This window comes from Ranitomeya imitator, chromosome 1 (assembly GCF_032444005.1).
Source record: "Ranitomeya imitator isolate aRanImi1 chromosome 1, aRanImi1.pri, whole genome shotgun sequence".
NCBI classification, from domain to species: domain Eukaryota; kingdom Metazoa; phylum Chordata; class Amphibia; order Anura; family Dendrobatidae; genus Ranitomeya; species Ranitomeya imitator.
Genome location: NC_091282.1, coordinates 6,540,958 through 6,560,698, shown reverse-complemented (window position 1 = coordinate 6,560,698; position 19,741 = coordinate 6,540,958). Strand labels below are relative to the sequence as shown.

The window sequence follows — 19,741 nt, the reverse complement described above, 5'->3', positions numbered from 1 at the left end:
AATGCAATCGCAAGGGGGATGAAGTGAAGCGTCTTTCCTTGAAGGCAAACTGAAGAAAGTGAAAGGAAAAATGGAGGGAAATGGAGGCTGAGCTACCATAATGCATTGCAAAGGAGGAGGAGAATCAGACATGGATAATACAAAAACAAGATTGAACTGCCAACATAACTCTGACCGCTAGAGGGAGCCAAAGCATCACAGATGAATAAAGGCATGAATATATCAATACTGTATACTGAGGAAACTGCAATTATGCAAGCAAATAATCAGGGTAACAATATTAGATGGCGGAGACAGAACAGCGCCCTCTAGTGTCCACCTGTAATCACACAGAGCGCCCTCTAGTGTCCACCTGTAATCGTGCAGAGCGCCCTCTAGTGTCAACCTGTAATCGTGCAGAGGGCCCTCTAATGTCCCCCTGTAATCACACACAATGCCCTCTAATGTCCACCTGTAATCGTGCAGAGGGCCCTCTAGTGTCCCCCTGTAATCGTGCAGAGCGCCCTCTAGTGTCCACCTGTAATCGTGCAGAGCGCCCTCTAGTGTCCACCTGTAATCGTGCAGAGGGCCCTCTAATGTCCCCCTGTAATCACACACAGTGCCCTCTAATGTCCCCCTGTAATCGTGCAGAGGGCCCTCTAGTGTCCCCCTGTAATCGTGCAGAGCGCCCTCTAGTGTCCACCTGTAATCGTGCAGAGAGCCCTCTAGTGTCCCCCTGTAATCACAAACAGCGCCCTCTAGTGTCCTTCTAGTTTTGATATTGAACATAGCTGATGTCACTTCTCCTCTTGCAGGTTCTGGGGTCAGAGGAGACACAGTCACATATGCAGCTCTCTTGGGGATGAACAGGGAAGGAAGCAAAAAAGGTGAAGAAAGAGAAAAAGGTAAGAAATGTTCTGTCTACACTGACCAGGTGTAAAGGGCTGGACGGTGGAACCACTGTGCCAAAGGCCAAGGAAGACCTGGAGCGGCCCGACGAGGAGCCCCACCTAATCTGACCACAGACATGCAGCAGCTACCGACACCGTGGTCCGTGGAGAGACAAGGGAGGGGGTCCAGGGGCTACTCCAGAACTGACTTTTGGGTAGATGGCGGCTGAGCTCTTATAGCTGATAGCTGGAATGGCCCCGGAATGTCCAACAGATGCAGGCGGAGAAGAAGACAGCAACCACAGGGGCAGACAGGACAGTCTGATGGATAGGTGAGCAGTGGTGGGTGCAGCTGGCTCTGCTGCCGTTGAGGTGAACACTGGCGGGTGCAGCACGCATACCAGTACTGGGACCTGAGAACTGACACGCATGTTAGGATCAAACTTACAACTTTGCACAGGCACCTCCATGTTGGAGGAGGCGGTTTAAATAGTAAAGACCTCCAGCTATTGGCTGGGGATACTCTAGAGGAATGAGCGCAGCCCCTTTAAGAAAGAGGAAGTGCGCTCTAAGCACAGAGCCTGGAGACCTGCTAGGAGTGCACGCACCCCGGGCAACAGCAGAGCTGTAAGGAGGACTGGAGCCTCGGCGTTGGGCACACTGATGTCTCTGCAGGGAGAGATGTGGGCGCTGCACCAGGCGTAACAGGAAGAAATCCGCACACCGCAATATATTACACATGTGCAAAGGAGGGTCCAGTGCAATATCAAGCCTATAGTTACACACACGTGTAATATCACATGTAATACAGACATCACATGTGTAATACAAACACCTCCATGTAATATCACACATGTAATACAAAAACCCCGTGTAATATCACACATGTAATACAGACATCACACGTGTAAGGGCAGTCTCACACGTCAGTGTCTCCAGTTCGTGAGGTGACAGTTTCCTCACGTAGCGGAGCCACTGACACACGTAGACACAGTGAAATCAATGCACCTGTGTAGATGTCATTGATTTTTTGCGGACCGTGTCTCCGTGTACCAAATTCAGGTGACAGTGTCCCTTTAAAGTCAATGGGTCCGTGAAAAACACGTACCGCACACGGACGTTGTCCGTGTGCAGTCCGTGTGCCGTGCAGGAGACAGCGCTACAGTAAGCGCTGTCCCCCCCACTGGTGCTGAAGCCACGATTCATATCTTCCCTGCAGCAGCATTTGCTGCAGAGAAGATATGAATAATCGTGTGTTTAAAATAAAGATCTATGTGCCCCCCACCCTCCCACCCCTGTGCGCCCCCCCCGGAATTATCCGTGTCCGTGTGGCCCTACGTTTCTGTGGCACATCAGTGTGGCACACGTGTGCCGCCCGTGTGCCCACTGGGTACCACACATACCAGCATCTGGTGCTGAAGCCACGATTCATATCTTCCCTGCAGCAGCGTTTGCTGCAGAGAAGATATGAATAATAGTGTTTAAAATAAAGATCTATGTGCCACCTCCCATAGAGGTGGAGCCGCATATTCATTCCTGTAATCGGCGGCCCCATGTGACCGCATACAGGAGAAGTTGCGGCCAGAACAGGAAGCGGCGACGGCCAACGAGGGAGCCGGGTGAGTATTTTCAGAACAGCGGGGGGGGGGGGGGGGGGCGCATCGGGCACACAGGAAGTGGGAGGGCAGGGGGCGCACAGGGGGTGGGAGAGCGGGGGGAAGATAGATCTTTATTTTAAACACTATTATTCATATCTTCTCTACAGCAAACGCTGCTGCAGGGAAGATATGAATCGCGGCTTCAGCACCAGATGCTGGTACGTGTGGTACCTAGCACGGTGCGTGTGGTACCCAGTGGGCACACGGGCGGTACACGTGTGCCACACTGATGTGCCACAGAAACGTAGGGCCACACGAACACGGATTATTCCGGTACCGATTTTTTTTCCGGTACCGGAATTATCTGGACGTGTGAAACCGGCCTAATACAAACACCTCCATGCTAAGGCCGGCGTCACACTACCGTGTTTTACGGACGTATGAGAGGTGCTGAAAATACGGATTGCATACGATACAATGCTTCTCTATGCCCCAACTCCTATCAGCCGTATTTTACTGATCAGTATTATACGGTCTTCTATAGCCGTAGAAAATGGCAGCATGCTGCGTTTGTCACCAAATTGCGCAATCAAAATGCCAATGAAAGTCTATGGAAGCCAGAAAAATACGGATTACACATGGACCAGCAGTGTGACTTGCGAGAAATACGCAGCGGTGTTAGAGAGAAAAGCCGGCAATTCAGTGCGGTGTACAGTAAAATCACACTGACAGGTTACAGTAGAATAGGTAGAATAAATGTGTTCACATAGAATAGGGGTATCTATCTATATATATAATTGCCTAAGGGTTTTTCCGTCTGTCTGTCTGTCCTGGAAATCCCGCGTCTCTGATTGGTCGAGGCCGCGAGGCCTCGACCAATCAGCGACGGGCACAGCGACGATGATGTCATAAAGGATGTAGAAATCCCACGTTTCTGATTCAGCGACGGGCACAGTATCGACGTAGATGTCATAATGGTTGCCATGGCGACGATGATGTCATAAAGGTTGCCTCGACCAATCAGCGACGGGCACAGTCTGCCGCGAATTCTGGAATCATCATTGTCCATATACTACGGGGACATGCATATTCTAGAATACCCGATGCGTTAGAATCGGGCCACAATCTAGTGTATATATTGTAGGGATTTCACTCACTCAGCTGCGACGGCTGACACTCAGGAGACGTGTTCCTTTAAAGTTCACTGGGTTTATTGCTTCATAAACCATGTGGCAAACAACAGAAAACAAATAGCCTTTGGTTCAGGTAAAGAAAAACAAGTGTCCAGTTCATCCGGCTCAGTCCTGAAGCCGTAACACACTCAGGAGGGTTTCACCTCCACACATACCTACCTGTGTTAAGCATTAGGCTTTCTTTTATATGTCTAACCACACCCAGAACCCATCACATGACCAGACATGTGGTTGTGACATCACCACAGGTCCTGAAACACATATAGGTAGCCATGGTTACATCACAGCAACAAGCCATCTATAAGACACATATCTCCCATCGATTAGACATCCTTTAGCCACGCTACATACCTCCCCCCTCTGCCTAAAGCCGTGGGGCTTGGCACTTTCTCCCACTAGACAAGGGATTCTTGACAGGGCATCAGCATTACCGTGCAGCTTTCCGGCCCTATGTTCCACATGGAAACAGAAGTCCTGCAGGGCTAAGAACCAACGGGTGACCCTAGCATTTCTACCCTTCGTTTCCCTCATCCACCTAAGTGGGGCATGGTCGGATATCAGTCTAAATTTACGTCCCAGCAAATAGTACCGTAATGTGTCGACTGCCCATTTTATGGCCAAGCACTCCTTTTCAACGACTGAGTAGTTCTTTTCAGACGAGGACAGCTTCCTACTCAGATAGAGAACAGGATGCTCCTCTCCATGTAGTTCTTGGGAAAGGACTGCTCCCACCCCAACATCTGAGGCATCTGTCTGAAGAATAAACTCTTTCTTGAAGTTTGGGGCCATCAGAACGGGTTGCTTACATAAAGCCTCTTTCATTTCTTGGAAGGCTGAATCTGTTTCTTCGGACCACTTAACCATTACTGATTTTGTCCCTTTTAGCAGGTCAGTCAGAGGCGCCGCCATTGTGGCGAATTTTGGGATGAACCTCCTGTAATATCCCACGATTCCCAGGAAGGCTTTAACTTGCTTCTTGGAAACTGGTTTTGGCCATGTTTGAATTGCCTCCACTTTACTGATTTGGGGTTTTATTTCTCCATGACCCACTATGTATCCAAGGTACTTAGCTTCTTCTTTACCCAATGCACACTTCTTCGGGTTTATTGTAAATCCGGCCTCTCTTATAGCATCAAACACCGCTTGGACTTTCTCCAGATGACTCTCCCAGTCCGGGCTAAAGATGACGATATCATCTAGGTACGCAGCAGCGTATGCCTTGTGGGGTGCAAGGACTCTATCCATAGCCCTTTGGAAGGTGGCCGGAGCTCCCTGTAGGCCAAATGGCATCCGGACATACTGGAAGCATCCATCTGGTGTAGAAAACGCCGTCTTCTCCTTGGCTTCCTGTGCCATGGGGATCTGCCAATACCCCTTCGTCAAATCCAAGGTGGTTATGTACCTGGTGGGCCCAAGCCTTTCGATGAGCTCATCAACTCGGGGCATGGGATATGCGTCGAACTTGAAGACCTCATTCAACTTCCTATAGTCGTTGCAAAATCTCCACTCCCCATCAGGTTTTGGGACCAGGACAATTGGGCTCGACCAACCGCTCTTGGATTCCTCAATGACTCCAAGCTTCAACATACGCTCCACTTCCTTGGAGACTATTTCTCGACGGGCCTCAGGAATTCTATAGGGCTTCACGTTCACGCGCACATGGGGCTCTGTCAGGACCTCATGCTCTATGACCTTCGTGTACCCAGGCAACTCGGAAAACAGGTCCCTGTTTTTCTGGAGTAACTCCCGGCATTGCTGTTTCTGGGACTCCGATAGCGTCTCCGCTATAGTAACCGCTCCAACCTCATCTTCTGGGTTGCTTAACAACGATGGAGTTACTGTCGGCTCTCTATCTTGCCACGGCTTGATAAGGTTGACATGGTATACTTGGAATGGTTTCCGTCTTCCTGGTTGGTGAATTTTATAGTTTACTTCACCAAGTTTCTCGACAACCTCATATGGCCCTTGCCATTTGGCCAAGAACTTGCTTTCCACTGTCGGAACTAACACAAGAACTCGGTCTCCCGGATTGAATTGCCTCACTCTTGCAGACCGGTTGTAGACCCTGGCCTGAGCTTCTTGTGCTTGGAGAAGGTGTTCTTTCACGATAGGCATCACCTTTGCAATCCTCTGCTGCATCAGGGCCACATGCTCAATGACGCTTCTGTGGGGCGTGACTTCGGCTTCCCAGGTTTCCTTGGCTATATCCAGGAGTCCTCGTGGATGTCGGCCATACAGAAGCTCAAACGGTGAGAAACCTGTGGAAGCCTGTGGAACTTCACGAATGGAAAACATCAAATAGGGTAAGAGACAATCCCAGTCTCTACCGTCTTTCTCTATAGCTTTTCTCAGCATGCTCTTCAGTGTCTTGTTAAATCTCTCAACAAGGCCATCTGACTGGGGATGGTACACCGAGGTCCTCAACTGGGAGATTTTCAGGGCTTTGCATAGTTCCCTCATCACCTTGCTCATGAAAGGAGTCCCCTGGTCAGTCAGGATCTCCTTCGGCAGACCTGTCCGGGAAAAGACATGGACCAACTCGCGAGCTATACTCTTTGAAGAAGAATTTCTCAAGGGAATTGCTTCAGGATAGCGTGTGGCGTAGTCCAGGATGACTAATATATACTGATGGCCCCGGGCTGATTTAACTAAGGGCCGACCAAGTCCATGGCAATTCTCTCGAATGGCACCTCAATAATGGGCAGTGGCACAAGGGGGTTTCGGAAATGAGGAGTGGGAGCAGTTAGCTGACATGTAGGGCAGGACCTGCAATAGTTCACTATTTCCCGGTGGCACCCAGGCCAATAGAACCTCTGCACAACCCGTTCCTGCGTTTTTTCCACCCCTAGGTGTCCACCCAAGATGTGTGAATGGGCCATGTCCAACACCTTCCGTCTATATGGACCCGGCACTACCAACTGCTCTACCAACTCCTCCCTTATTTTCGTGACCCGGTACAACAACTCCCTGCTCATTAGAAAATGGGGAAATCTTGTGTCTGCCCCCGGCTCCTGTACCACCCCGTCAATAACTGTGACATTATTAAAGGCTTCCCTCAGAGTGGGGTCCCTATGTTGGGCAGTCCCAAAATTTTCACCGGATACCTCTAACTCCAGAATTTCAGATGCAGGGGACACTTCCTCCTCATCTCCAGCCAGGACACAAAAAGGAAACCTGTCTGACTCTGGGTGTGGCACCACCCTTCCCGGGTTCACTGGTTCCCTACTCTTGCTAGGGAGCTCAGAACCTTTCCCCCACAAATCCCAAAACAAACAGAAATCCCGGCCAATAATTATAGGGTGCAACAAGTCCTGAACGACGCCGACTATGTGGGACTCCGTGCCACATGTCGTTTCAATGTTCACACTGGCCACAGGGTAGTCCTTTGCATCACCATGTATGCACCGCACTCCGACCTTCTTTCCCGGGAGCAGGTGGAGAGGAAAAGTGGCCCTCACCAGGGTCACTAGGCTCCCCGAGTCTAACAGTGCCGTTACTGCTTGACCGTTCACCTTCACGGGACATGCTTGAGGTCCCTCGTTGGGCGGAGAGTTCACACTGCAAGCTGGATACGCATAGTATGAACAACGGCGTCCCATGCTGCAGTCCATCTGCTCAGTGGTTTGGGAACAACGGGCAGCTATATGTCCTGGCTTGTGGCACCTCCAACAAATAATATCACCCGTGGGGACCTTGGGCACCACCTCCCCCGCCCTTTGTGACCTTGGACGCACCACCCCTTTTTGGGACTCAGCTGCCTTCTGGGATCCCCAGTACGGCATGGGCTGCCTCCCGAAGCAGCCTTCCAACCCTTGGTATCTCTCAACCAGTCCGATCAGCTCGTCGGCATTCTGGGGATCACCCTGGGCAACCCAAGACTGTATAGGCCTCGGGAGGGAATGGACAAACCGATCCATCATCACCCGTTCTACCATCTGTGCAGGCGCAGAGGACTCTGGCTGCAGCCATTTCTGGACCAGGTGCAACAGATCAAACATTTGGGAACGAGGTGGTTTGTCCCGGTGATAGCCCCAGGAGTGAACTCGCTGTGCCCTGACAGTCAGTGTCACCCCCAAACGTGCGAGAATCTCGGCTTTCAATTTGTGATACTCTTTGGCATCCTGCAAGGTCAAATCATAGTACTTCTGGGGTTCTCCCGTCAGGTATGGCGCAAGTACCTCTGCCCACTGCTCTGACCCTCTCAAACACCGTCAGGAAGGCCTCAACATCATCCCCGGGAGTCATTTTCTGCAATGCGCGTCTTACCGTTTTCCGGACGTGGGTGTCATCAGCCAAACCTGGGGTTGGGGAGCTCGCCTTTCCCTGGATGGCAGTTGCCAGAAGCTGCATCTGCTGCTGATGCTCCTGCTGGCTCTGCTGCATCTGCTGCTGGCTCTGTTGTAACTGCTGCCATTGCTCCTGCTGGCTTTGTTGCATCTGCTGCCGTTGCTCCTGCTGGCTCTGTTGTATCTGCTGCATCAACAGCCTGTTGGTCTCTTGCTGCCTTTTCTCCTGCTGCGACTGCATCTGGACCAATTGTTTCAGCAGGTCCTCCATTTTCTCCGGCAATGCTTGCTGGCTTGCAACAGCCTTGACCCAGGACATTCAAAATAAACTCACGTCTCCGCTGGGAACGCTGCTCGCACATCTACCACCAATTGTAGGGATTTCACTCACTCAGCTGCGACGGCTGACACTCAGGAGACGTGTTCCTTTAAAGTTCACTGGGTTTATTGCTTCATAAACCATGTGGCAAACAACAGAAAACAAATAGCCTTTGGTTCAGGTAAAGAAAAACAAGTGTCCAGTTCATCCGGCTCAGTCCTGAAGCCGTAACACACTCAGGAGGGTTTCACCTCCACACATACCTACCTGTGTTAAGCATTAGGCTTTCTTTTATATGTCTAACCACACCCAGAACCCATCACATGACCAGACATGTGGTTGTGACATCACCACAGGTCCTGAAACACATATAGGTAGCCATGGTTACATCACAGCAACAAGCCATTTATAAGACACATATCTCCCATCGATTAGACATCCTTTAGCCACGCTACAATATATATATATATTTCATCCAGTGCGAGATAGGAAAAGCCGGCAATAGAATTACCGGCTTTTAAGCTATCTCCTTCCCAAATACGACATGATTTGAGACATGGTTTACATACAGTAAACCATCTCATATCACCATTTTTTTAACATATTCCTCACTACTAATGTCAGTAGTGTGTATATGCAAAATTTAGGCGCTCTAGCTATTAAATTAAAGGGTTAAATGGCGGAAAAAATTGGGGTGGGCTCCCGCGTAATTTTCTCCGCCAGAGTAGTAAAGCCAGTGACTGAGGGCAGATATTAATAGCCTGGAGAGGGTCCACGGTTATTGCCCCCCCCCTGGCTAAAAACATCTGCCCCCAGCCACCCCAGAAAAGGCAGATCTGGAAGATGCGCCTATTCTGGCACTTGGCCACTCTCTTCCCATTCCCGTGTAGCGGTGGGATATGGGGTAATGAAGGGTTAATGCCACCTTGCTATTGTAAGGTGACAGTAAGCCCCCAGACGCAGGGCCACGGGGTACTCGATCCGGGGTTGTCACGGTGGCTAGACCCAGTCCGTGACCCTGCTAAGGGGCGTCCAATGAAAGGTGGTGATAGTGCGCAGTGCAGAATGCGAGGAATAATGAGGACACAGGGTTGCAGTTTCTTTACCTTTTTACTGAAGGTTTCGGGGTCCGCAATCCAGAGCTCTGCTAACAGGGCTGGCTGAGACCGGCCAGTCCGAAGGCACATGCAGAGTTCCCTTTGCAGGTGGGGATCAGTGTCTACCTTCTAGCGCCTGTGTGTTGTAGTCCTTCCCTGCTGAGCACCACGGGATAGTCCTCACAACTGTTGTATCTGTCCTCTCTCTTCTCTCCGTCCCCCAGTATGATATGGTTAGGACGCACCCGTATGACAGGTAGGCCTGGAGTTATTCTGTGACCCTAGCGATGCCCCTCTCCAACGATTGCCTCCTATGTCCGTTCAGGCGATTTAAGTCAGGCAGCCAACCTGTAAATAACTGTCCTGCCGCTGTTTGAAGTAATGCGTAGAGTCTGTTACTTCCTCGGAGCTCCGGCCACCGGCTACGCGCTTCAGTAGGATGTTGCCGTTCTCGGGGCACGACTCCTACTGGCTCTATCTCCTTTGTACTCTGATCCCGTTTCTCACTACTCCACAGTATCCTTCTCTTCGTGTCCTTTCTAAGATGCCGCCGCAAGGTAGTGCAGGCGCAGCTCTGTAACAATCGGTCCTCTCTGCTAGGCCCCTGTCAGGAACCCACCTCTGACAGGTCCTCCCTGGAGCTCTCCCAGGCTACTTTCTGTCCGACCCCTAGTTTTACCAGTGTGAGTGACCTAGTAAGTAGTGCCTATTGCTCCCCCTAGTGGCTGGAGTGTGAAGTGTAGTGTGTGCTTGTGATACCTGGCCAGATGAACTCCTTTAGTGCAATCAGACATAACATCACCCTCCTTAGCGGCAGAGCGACATTACTGGAACGACCAGGTCTCTGGGGCGCTGCACTCCTCTACGGTTAAATCCAGTACTCCTGGACTGGGAAAAGAAGAATAACAAGACATGTTAGTGAAAACATACAAAAATTTCCAAACACTATGAACAAGTAAATGTAACAGTGCTTCCCGTTATGGGAGGTTAGAACGCTTGGACGTTGCAAAAGGTTGGCCATGCATAGTTCATGACTCTCAGTTCAGTAGGTGCAACCTTGAAGTAGAAAACACAAAAGCGCACAGAGAGGTAAAAAAATACTCTGTTGTAGAAAGGTCACAGTAAATAAGCAAGTGCTAGTCAAAAAATGAAAAATACAGGGTATTTAGTTTTTTTGCAAAAAAACGTATGTTAAGCTGCTCCACCAATCGCCAAGGTATACCCATAATAGAGCAGTCCTGTCTAATGTATATAATCCCTATCTGATGTATTCAAAAACCTGATCATCTGTATAGTACCTGTATGAACAATTATAGAACCAAAAACACATGGGCCACCTACATAGCGAACAAGTATTTTTTTTACCTCTCTATGCGCTTTTGTGTTTTCAAGTTCTTTGGTGGTGTGAACAGGTTTCTACAGACTTGTTCGCTATGTAGGTGGCCCATGTGTTTTTGGTTCTATAATTGTTCTCTTGTTTCTACAAGACTGGGGAGTTCACCACTCCTCTGTGGGTCATTTGCATTGTAGCTGTTCCATCTCGCATGTTCAACGTGGATATTTTCTCTCTGAACCCTGTTCATACAGGTACTATACAGATGATCAGGTTTTTAAATACATCAGATAGGGATTATATACATTAGACAGGACTGCTCTATTATGGGTATACCTTGGCGATTGGTGGGGCAGCTTAACATACTTTTTTTTGCAAAAAAAAGTATCAACTAAATACCCTGTATTTTTTCATTTTTTGACTAGCACTTGCTTATTTACTGTGACCTTTTTACAACAGAGTATTTTTTTACCTCTCTGTGCGCTTTTGTGTTTTCAAGTTCTTTGGTGGTGTGAACAGGTTTCTACAGACTTGTTCGCTATGTAGGTGGCCCATGTGTTTTTGGTTCTGCAGCCTTGAAGTAGCAGGGACCCCGGGTAAACAAAGGGGCCCCTGTGAAAGTTTTGGAGCGATTCACTGTCCATCACACCATTATCCATTCTTAAACCATAACAAAGATATTTACACAAACATTTTCAACCAAATAGCAACTATCGTTAATATCTCCAAGTTTTGTAGCGAAGTGGAGTCTGATTCTTAGTGCTACGCGTGGACGTCCGCAGCGCAGGGGTTGCTACTGGCCTAATAGGGTCTGCTACACTTGCTATCGCTAGTGTAGTGCACTGTCTTCTAGCTACACTTCTAGTGAGTCTGGGCAGCACTGGCATGCTGGAGTCCTCAGAGCTGTCACTGCTAATGGTGGGCATGGCAGATTCACCGATAGCAGAGGGAGGGCTTGCTGGTTCGACGGTTGGCATCGCATCTTCTGATGGGGTCGGCTGCGCTTGCGGGTCCGGATGCCCTGGCACCACGTCTAGCTCTGGCGGTTTCAGTTGACGAAACGTTAGGACAGGTACCACAATGGCCTGATTTATTTGAGTCCACGACTGGGGAAAATCGCCAAGGACAGTGTGTATCATCTTCTCTTCCACGGGCGGAGAAGTCCTGGGATCTGTTTCCCCATCTTTCAGCTTATCAGGGCATATTTTGAGGTGGACTCTGGATATGACCGTTGAGGTTTCCCCTCCGTCTTTACTGATGAGACAGACCTTTGTATTGTCGAAATCGGAGGGCAGAATGGTATACGGTTCTGCTTCCCATTGGTCATCAAGCTTGTGTAGTCTCCTCTTTCGTTTGAGTACCTGCTCACCGGGTGGCAATGGAGCCGCGGGAGCATACTGATTGTAGTCCCTTTCTTGTTTTTGTCTGGCTTGGGTGAGACTTCTTTCTACACATTCCTGTTCTTCGCGGTACCGTTGCTGCCTCTCGGTATTCCAATCCGCATCTGGCGATATATCTTCGGGGGTCAGGACCCCCATGTCCAGATCGACGGGCAACTTGCTAGACCTTCCTCGCGTCAGGTACGCTGGGGTGCAATTGGTGGAATTCACCGGGATGTGGTTGTATATGTCTACCAAGTCTGGTAACTTTGTGGGCCACAAGTTCCGCTCCTCTACCGGTAAGGTCTTCAGTAAGTCGATCACTACTTGGTTCATCTTCTCACACATCCCGTTGGTTTGTGGATGGTACGGTGTGGTTCTGATCTTCTTACACCCGTACAAATTGCAGAACTCCTGGAACACCTCCGCTTGAAGTGCTGGTCCCTGATCAGTTAGCACCTTCTCCGGGTACCCATGGGGTCTACAGAAGTACTGCTGGAAGGTTTTGGCAGCCGTCCTAGCCGTTAAATCTTTGACCGGTACGACTACCAGGAATCTGGAGTAGTGGTCCACAATGGTGAGAGCATAGAGATAACCTGACCGGCTAGGTGTTAGCTTCACGTGATCCAGCGCGACCAATTCGAGTGGCCGTTTGGTGATGATGGGCCACAAGGGAGCCCGTTGACTGTCACGATCCTTCCGGCATAGGCTACAGGGGCCACACTCTCGACACCACTTCTCGATGGCTTTCTTCATGCCAATCCAGTAGAACCTCCCACGGAGTAGCCTCTCCAGTTTTCTCCACCCGAAGTGTCCTGCCCCATCGTGGTACACTCCCAGGACCATTGGCACATCTTGTCTTGGGACTACGATCTGCCATACCAATTCATGAGTGCATGGGTCAATGCTCCTCCGGCACAGCTTGCCATCGCGAATAAACAGTTTGCCCCTCTCCTTCCACAACTGTAATGCCTCTGGTGGATCATCCGGGCTGGGATGCAAACCTGCCTGCGTCAGGAGCTCTTTCACTCGACGGACCGCAGGGTCTCCATCCTGGTTCTCTGTCCACCCATGATGGGGCAGGGGGTCCAACGGGGCACCTTGTTGGTTCCTGCGCCTGTTCTTCACTTGATGGGAACACTGGGTTGCCTTGGGGCGATGGAAAGCGGGCAGCTCTACCTCTTCAAATTCTTCTGGATCCTCCCCCGTTTCCAGCAAGTGAGGCATCCGGGACAATGCATCGGCTTTCGCATTCTTGTGCCCCGCCCAGTACTTGATGGTGAAATCGTAATTGGACAACCGGGCCATCCACCGCTGCTCCAAGGCACTGAGTTTCGCTGTGTCCAAGTGCGTTAGCGGATTATTATCCGTGAAGACGGTGAATTTTGCGGAGGCAAGGTAGTGCTTGAACCTCTCCGTCACGGCCCAAACGACAGCGAGGAACTCCAGCTTAAAGGAACTGTAGTTGTCAGGGTTTCTTTCAGTGTGGTGAAGTTTCCTGCTGACATAGGCAATCACTCTTTCTTTGCCCTTCTGGACCTGGGACAGCACAGCTCCCAGCCCCACGTTGCTGGCATCCGTATACAATACAAACGGCTGGTCATATTCAGGGTAGGCTAGTACCTCTTCTCCCGTCAGCGCCGACTTTAAGCAGGTGAACGATTCTTCCAGTCCGTTGTTCCAATCAAACGGGGTATTCTTGCCCTTGGGCTTCTTGGGTTGGCCACCAACAGGTCTTGCAACGTGCGGCCTTCTTGGTGAAATTTGATAAACCTCCGGTAGTAACCTACCAACCCAAGGAACTGTCGGACTTCATGGAGATTACCGGGCTGCGGCCAGTCCCTTATCACCGTGACCTTGTCGGGGTCTGGGGCCACTCCTTCGGCACTCACCACATGCCCCAGGTACTGCACTTTGGGTTTCAGCAGATGGCATTTGGACGGTTTCACCTTTAAGCCAAAGTTGGACAGGGCTTCAACCACCTCGGCCAGGTGCTTCAAATGGTCTTCATAGGTCTTGGAGAAGACAATGACATCGTCTAAATATAGCAACACGGTCTCAAAGTTCTTGTGTCCCAAACAGCACTCCATCATCCTCTGGAACATCCCCGGGGCGTTACACAATCCGAAGGGCATGTAGTTGAACTCGCAGAGACCCATTGGTGTCGTGAAGGCCGTCTTTTCCTTATCCGCCTCTGCCACGGGAACCTGCTAGTACCCACTGGTGAGATCTAAGGTAGAGAAGTAGTTAGCAGACTTTAACGCAGCCAAGGACTCCTCTATCCTAGGCAGGGGGTATGCATCCTTATGTGTAATGCGGTTTAGTTGCCTATAATCCACACACATCCTCATGGTGCCACCTTTCTTCCTAACGAGAACTAATGGAGCTGCCCAGGGGCTACAGCTGTCTCTCACTACCCCAGCCTCCTTCATCTCTCGTAACATGTCCTTGGCACACTGATAATGAGCTGGGGGTACAGGACGGTATCTCTCTTTTATGGGTGGGTGATCTCCTGTGGGAATATGGTGTTGAATCCCTTTTACCCTTTCGAAATCAAGGGGGTGCTTGCTGAAAACCCACTCATACTCGTGAACCACCCTGTAGGCCCCCTGTATCTGGTGAGGTGGGGTAGAATCAGTGCCCACATGTAATTCTTGACACCAAACTTTCGATTGCCCTGCAGAGCCATTGTCCTCCGCCGGATTGGACGGGACCAAGGGCCCGGGTGCCTGTATCATGCTGTTATTAACAGTAAACAGCTTGGCAAGTATGACATATTTGGTTAGGTGGACTTCCTCCTCCCCACAGTTAAGAATACGCACCGGCACCCTCCCCTTGCGGACGTCAACCACCCCTCTGGCTGTCAGGAGGGTAGGCCTATTCTCTGAATACACAGGTTCTACCAGGGCCTGATAGTCCTTACCCCCGAGGCCTATGGCTGCCCGACACCATATTAACGTTTCACTCCTGGGGGGGTATTGCAATGGGGTTCGGATCACTCACTGTGACCCGGCCAATTTCACCACCAGTCAGCTCCACCTACTGTCTCCGCATTAGGGCTCTGATTTCTTTCTGCAGGGCACGTTGTTCACTGTAACCAGCTGTCTCTGCTACCTGCTGCAACAAGATAATAACTTCTGCAAGACAATTTTCTATGACATTAGTACCAATGGTCATCATGGGGTTACATTCACGTCGGTCAATATCAACAATGACAATTCCCTGGGCCTTCAATTCTACCCGCCCCACCTTAATGGTGACCTCTTTATACCCCACTTGTGGCAGTGGCTGACCATTACTAGCTATTATAGTAAAATCATCATCGGGGGCACGGGTAATGTCGGTGTCCTCCCAATAATGTCTATAGAGGATGTAGGGCATAGTAGTCTGTTATGATCTGGTGGTTTAGGAACAACATGAGACAAGCTCTGAAGGAAGTGGTATCTGTACTGACCGCAGACCCTGAACCTAGCAGCGCAACTAGAAATAGCCGTGGGGGGTACCTGACGCTCCCTAGACCCCTTGGCACAGCCTAAGATCTAACTTCCCCTAAAGATGGAAACAGGAAACCTATCTTGCCTCAGAGAAAATCCCCAACGGAAAGATAGCCCCCCTCAAATATTGACGGTGAGAGGATGGGAAAATAACATACACAGAGATGAAATCAGATTTTAGCATAGGAGGCCAGTCTAGCTTGATAGATAGGACAGGAAAGGATACTGTGCGGTCAGTATAAAAACTGCAAAACAATTCACGCAGAGTTTACAAAATCTCCACACCTGACTAAAGGTGTGGAGGGTAAATCTGCTTCCCAGAGCTTCCAGCTAACAGAAAAAATCCATAATGAGAAGCTGGACAAAAATACAATGCACAGAACAATAAGTCCACAACATGTGGACTGAAATGAGCAAAGCCAGAACTTATCTTTGCAGAACTGGTCAGGAAACCAGGAGAATCCAAGCAGAGATGTGAATCCAGCCAGAAAACATTGACAAATGGCATAGGCTGAAGACTAGAGCCAGGTTAAATAGCAGAGCCAGGAGAGACGATTAGTGAAAGCAGATGCTAAAGCTAAACCCAAGGAGCGGCAGTTCCACTCAAAACCACCAGAGGGAGCCCAAGGGCAGAATTCACAAAAGTGCCATTTACAACCACCGGAGGGAGCCCAAGAGCGGAATTCACAACAGTACCCCCCCTTGAGGAGGAGTCACCGAACCCTCACCAGAGCCCCCAGGCCGATCAGGACGAGCCAAGTGAAAAGCACGAACCAAATCGGTAGCATGGACATCGGAGGCAACAACCCAAGAATTATCCTCCTGGCCATAACCCTTCCACTTGACAAGATACTGGAGCCTCCGCCTCGAAAAACGAGAATCCAAAATCTTCTCAACCTCATATTCCAACTCTCCCTCAACCAACACCGGGGCAGGAGGGTCAACCGAGGGAACAACGTGCACCACATATCTCCGCAACAAAGATCTATGGAAAACATTATGAATGGCAAAAGAGGCTGGAAGAGCCAAACGAAAAGAGACCGGATTAATAATTTCAGAAATTTTATAAGGACCAATAAACCGAGACTTAAACTTAGGAGAAGAAACCTTCATAGGAACATGACGAGAAGACAACCAAACCAAATCCCCTACACGAAGTCAGGGACCAACACGCCGACGGCGGTTAGCAAAACGTTGAGCCCTTTCCTGAGACAACGTCAAATTGTCCACCACATGAGTCCAAATCTGCTGCAGCCTGTCCACCACAGAATCAACACCAGGACAATCAGAAGGCTCAACCTGCCCAGAAGAAAAACGAGGATGAAAACCAAAATTACAAAAGAAAGGTGAAACCAAAGTAGCCGAACTAGCCCGATTATTAAGGGCAAACTCGGCCAACGGCAAGAAAGACACCCAATCATCCTGATCAGCAGACACAAAGCATCTCAAATAGGTCTCCAAGGTCTGATTAGTTCGCTCAGTTTGGCCATTAGTCTGAGGATGAAACGCCGAAGAAAAAAACAAATCAATGCCCATCCTAGCACAAAAGGCCCGCCAAAATCTAGAGACAAACTGAGAACCTCTGTCAGAGACAATATTCTCCGGAATGCCATGCAAACGATCCACATGCTGAAAAAACAATGGAACCAGATCTGAGGAGGAAGGCAACTTAGGCAAAGGTACCAAATGGACCATTTTAGAGAACCGGTCACAAACAACCCAGATAACAGACATCTTCTGGGAAACAGGAAGATCCGAAATAAAATCCATGGAAATATGTGTCCAGGGCCTCTCAGGGACCGGCAAAGGCAAAAGCAACCCACTAGCGCGGGAACAGCAAGGCTTGGCCCGGGCGCAAGTCCCACAGGACTGCACAAAAGCACGCACATCGCGAGACAAGGAAGGCCACCAAAAGGACCTAGCAACCAAATCTCTGGTACCAAAAATCCCAGGATGACCAGCCAACACTGAACAATGAACCTCAGAAATTACCTTACTTGCCCATCTATCAGGAACAAACAGCTTCCCCACTGGACAGCGGTCAGGCCTATCAGCCTGAAATTCCTGAAGCACCCGGCGCAAATCAGGGGAGATAGCAGAAAGAATCACCCCCTCCTTAAGAATGCCAACTGGCTCAAGGACTCCAGGAGAATCAGGCGAAAAACTCCTAGAGAGGGCATCCGCCTTAACATTCTTAGATCCCGAAAGATACGAGACCACAAAATCAAAACGGGAGAAAAACAGGGACCATCGAGCCTGTCTAGGATTCAGCCGCTTGGCCCACTCGAGTTAAATCAGATTCTTATGATCGGTCAGGACCACAACACGGTGTTTAGCTCCCTCAAGCCAATGTCGCCACTCCTCAAACGCCCACTTCATAGCCAACAACTCCCGATTGCCGACATCATAATTGCGTTCCGCAGGCGAAAACTTTCTGGAAAAAAAAGCACACGGTTTCATCAAAGAACCATCAGACTCCCTCTGAGAAAAGACGGCCCCTGCTCCAATCTCAGAAGCGTCAACCTCAACCTGAAAAGGAAGAGAAACATCCGGTTGACGCAACACAGGGGCAGAAGTAAATCGGCGTTTAAGCTCTTGAAAGGCCTCAACAGCCTCAGAGGACCAATTCGTCACATCAGCGCCCTCCTTCGTCAAATCAGTAAGGGGCTTAACCACACTGGAAAAGTTGGCAATGAAACGGCGATAGAAATTAGCAAAGCCCAAAAATTTTTGAAGACCCTTCACAGATGTGGGTTGGATCCAGTCATGAATAGCTTGGACGTTAACAGGATCCATTTCTATAGACGAGCGAGAAAAAAAAAAACCCAAAAAAGAGACCTTCTGAACTCCGAATAGGCACTTAGACCCCTTCACAAATAAAGCATTATCACGAAGGATCTGGAACACCATCCTGACCTGCTTCACATGAGACTCCCAATCATTGGAAAAAATCAAAATATCATCCAAATATACGACCATGAATTTATCAAGAAAATTGCGGAAAATATCATGCATGAAGGATTGGAACACAGATGGAGCATTAGAGAGCCCAAATGGCATCACAAGGTATTCAAAATGGCCTTCGGGCGTATTAAATGCAGTTTTCCATTCGTCACCCTGTTTAATACGAACAAGATTATATGCCCCTCGGAGGTCAATCTTAGTAAACCAACTAGCCCCCTTAATCTGAGCAAACAAATCAGAAAGCAAAGGCAAGGGGTATTGGAATTTGACCGTGATCTTATTAAGACGGCGATAATCTATACAGGGTCTCAAGGAGCCATCCTTCTTAGCAACAAAAAAGAAACCCGCTCCCAATGGTGACTAAGAGGGCCGAATATGCCCTTTCTCCAAAGATTCCTTAACATAGCTCCGCATGGCGGCATGCTCTGGTACAGACAGATTGAAAAGTCAGCCCTTAGGGAACTTACAACCAGGAATCAAGTTAATAGCACAATCACAGTCCCTATGTGGAGGAAGGGAACTGGACTTGGGCTCATCAAATACATCCTGGAAATCCGACAAAAACTCAGGGACCTCAGAAGAGGGGGAAGAGGAAATTGACATCAAAGGAACGTCACTATGTACCCCTTGACAACCCCAACTAGTCACAGACAGAGTTTTCCAATCCAGCACCGGATTATGTTTCTGTAACCATGGAAATCCCTGCACAACAACATCATGCAGGTTATGCAACACCAGAAAACGGCAATCTTCCTGATGTGCAGGAGCCATGTACATAGTCATCTGTGTCCAGTACTGAGGTTTATCCTTGGCCAAGGGTGTAGCATCAATACCCCTCAAAGGAATAGGGCTCTGCAAAGGCTGCAAGGAAAAACCACAGCGCCTGGCGAATTCTAAGTCCATTAAGTTCAGGGCAGCGCCTGAATCCACAAATGCCATGACAGAAAAGGACGACAATGAGCAAATCAGGGTCACAGATAAGAGAAATTTAGGCTGTATCGTACTAATGGTAACAGACCTAGCGACTCTCTTAGTACGCTTAGGTCAATCAGAGATAACATGAGCAGAATCACCACAGTAAAAACACAGCCTATTCTGACGTCTGAATTCCTGCCATTCTATTCTAGTCAAAATCCTATCACATTGCATAGGTTCAGGACTATGCTCAGAGGACACTGCCATATGGTGCACAGCTTTGCGCCCGCGCAG

The 19,741-nt window shown here is 49.4% G+C and overlaps 1 protein-coding gene across 1 annotated transcript in view; it reads left to right on the top strand.

Moving 5' to 3' along the window:
* LOC138657566 (killer cell lectin-like receptor subfamily G member 1) overlaps positions 1–19,741 on the top strand; it is a 179,703-nt gene that overhangs the window by 72,752 nt on the left and 87,210 nt on the right. The window contains exon 3 of the mRNA XM_069745329.1: positions 795–884. Within this exon, the coding sequence (XP_069601430.1) occupies positions 795–884 (90 nt within the window). The remainder of the gene's footprint in view (positions 1–794; positions 885–19,741) is intronic.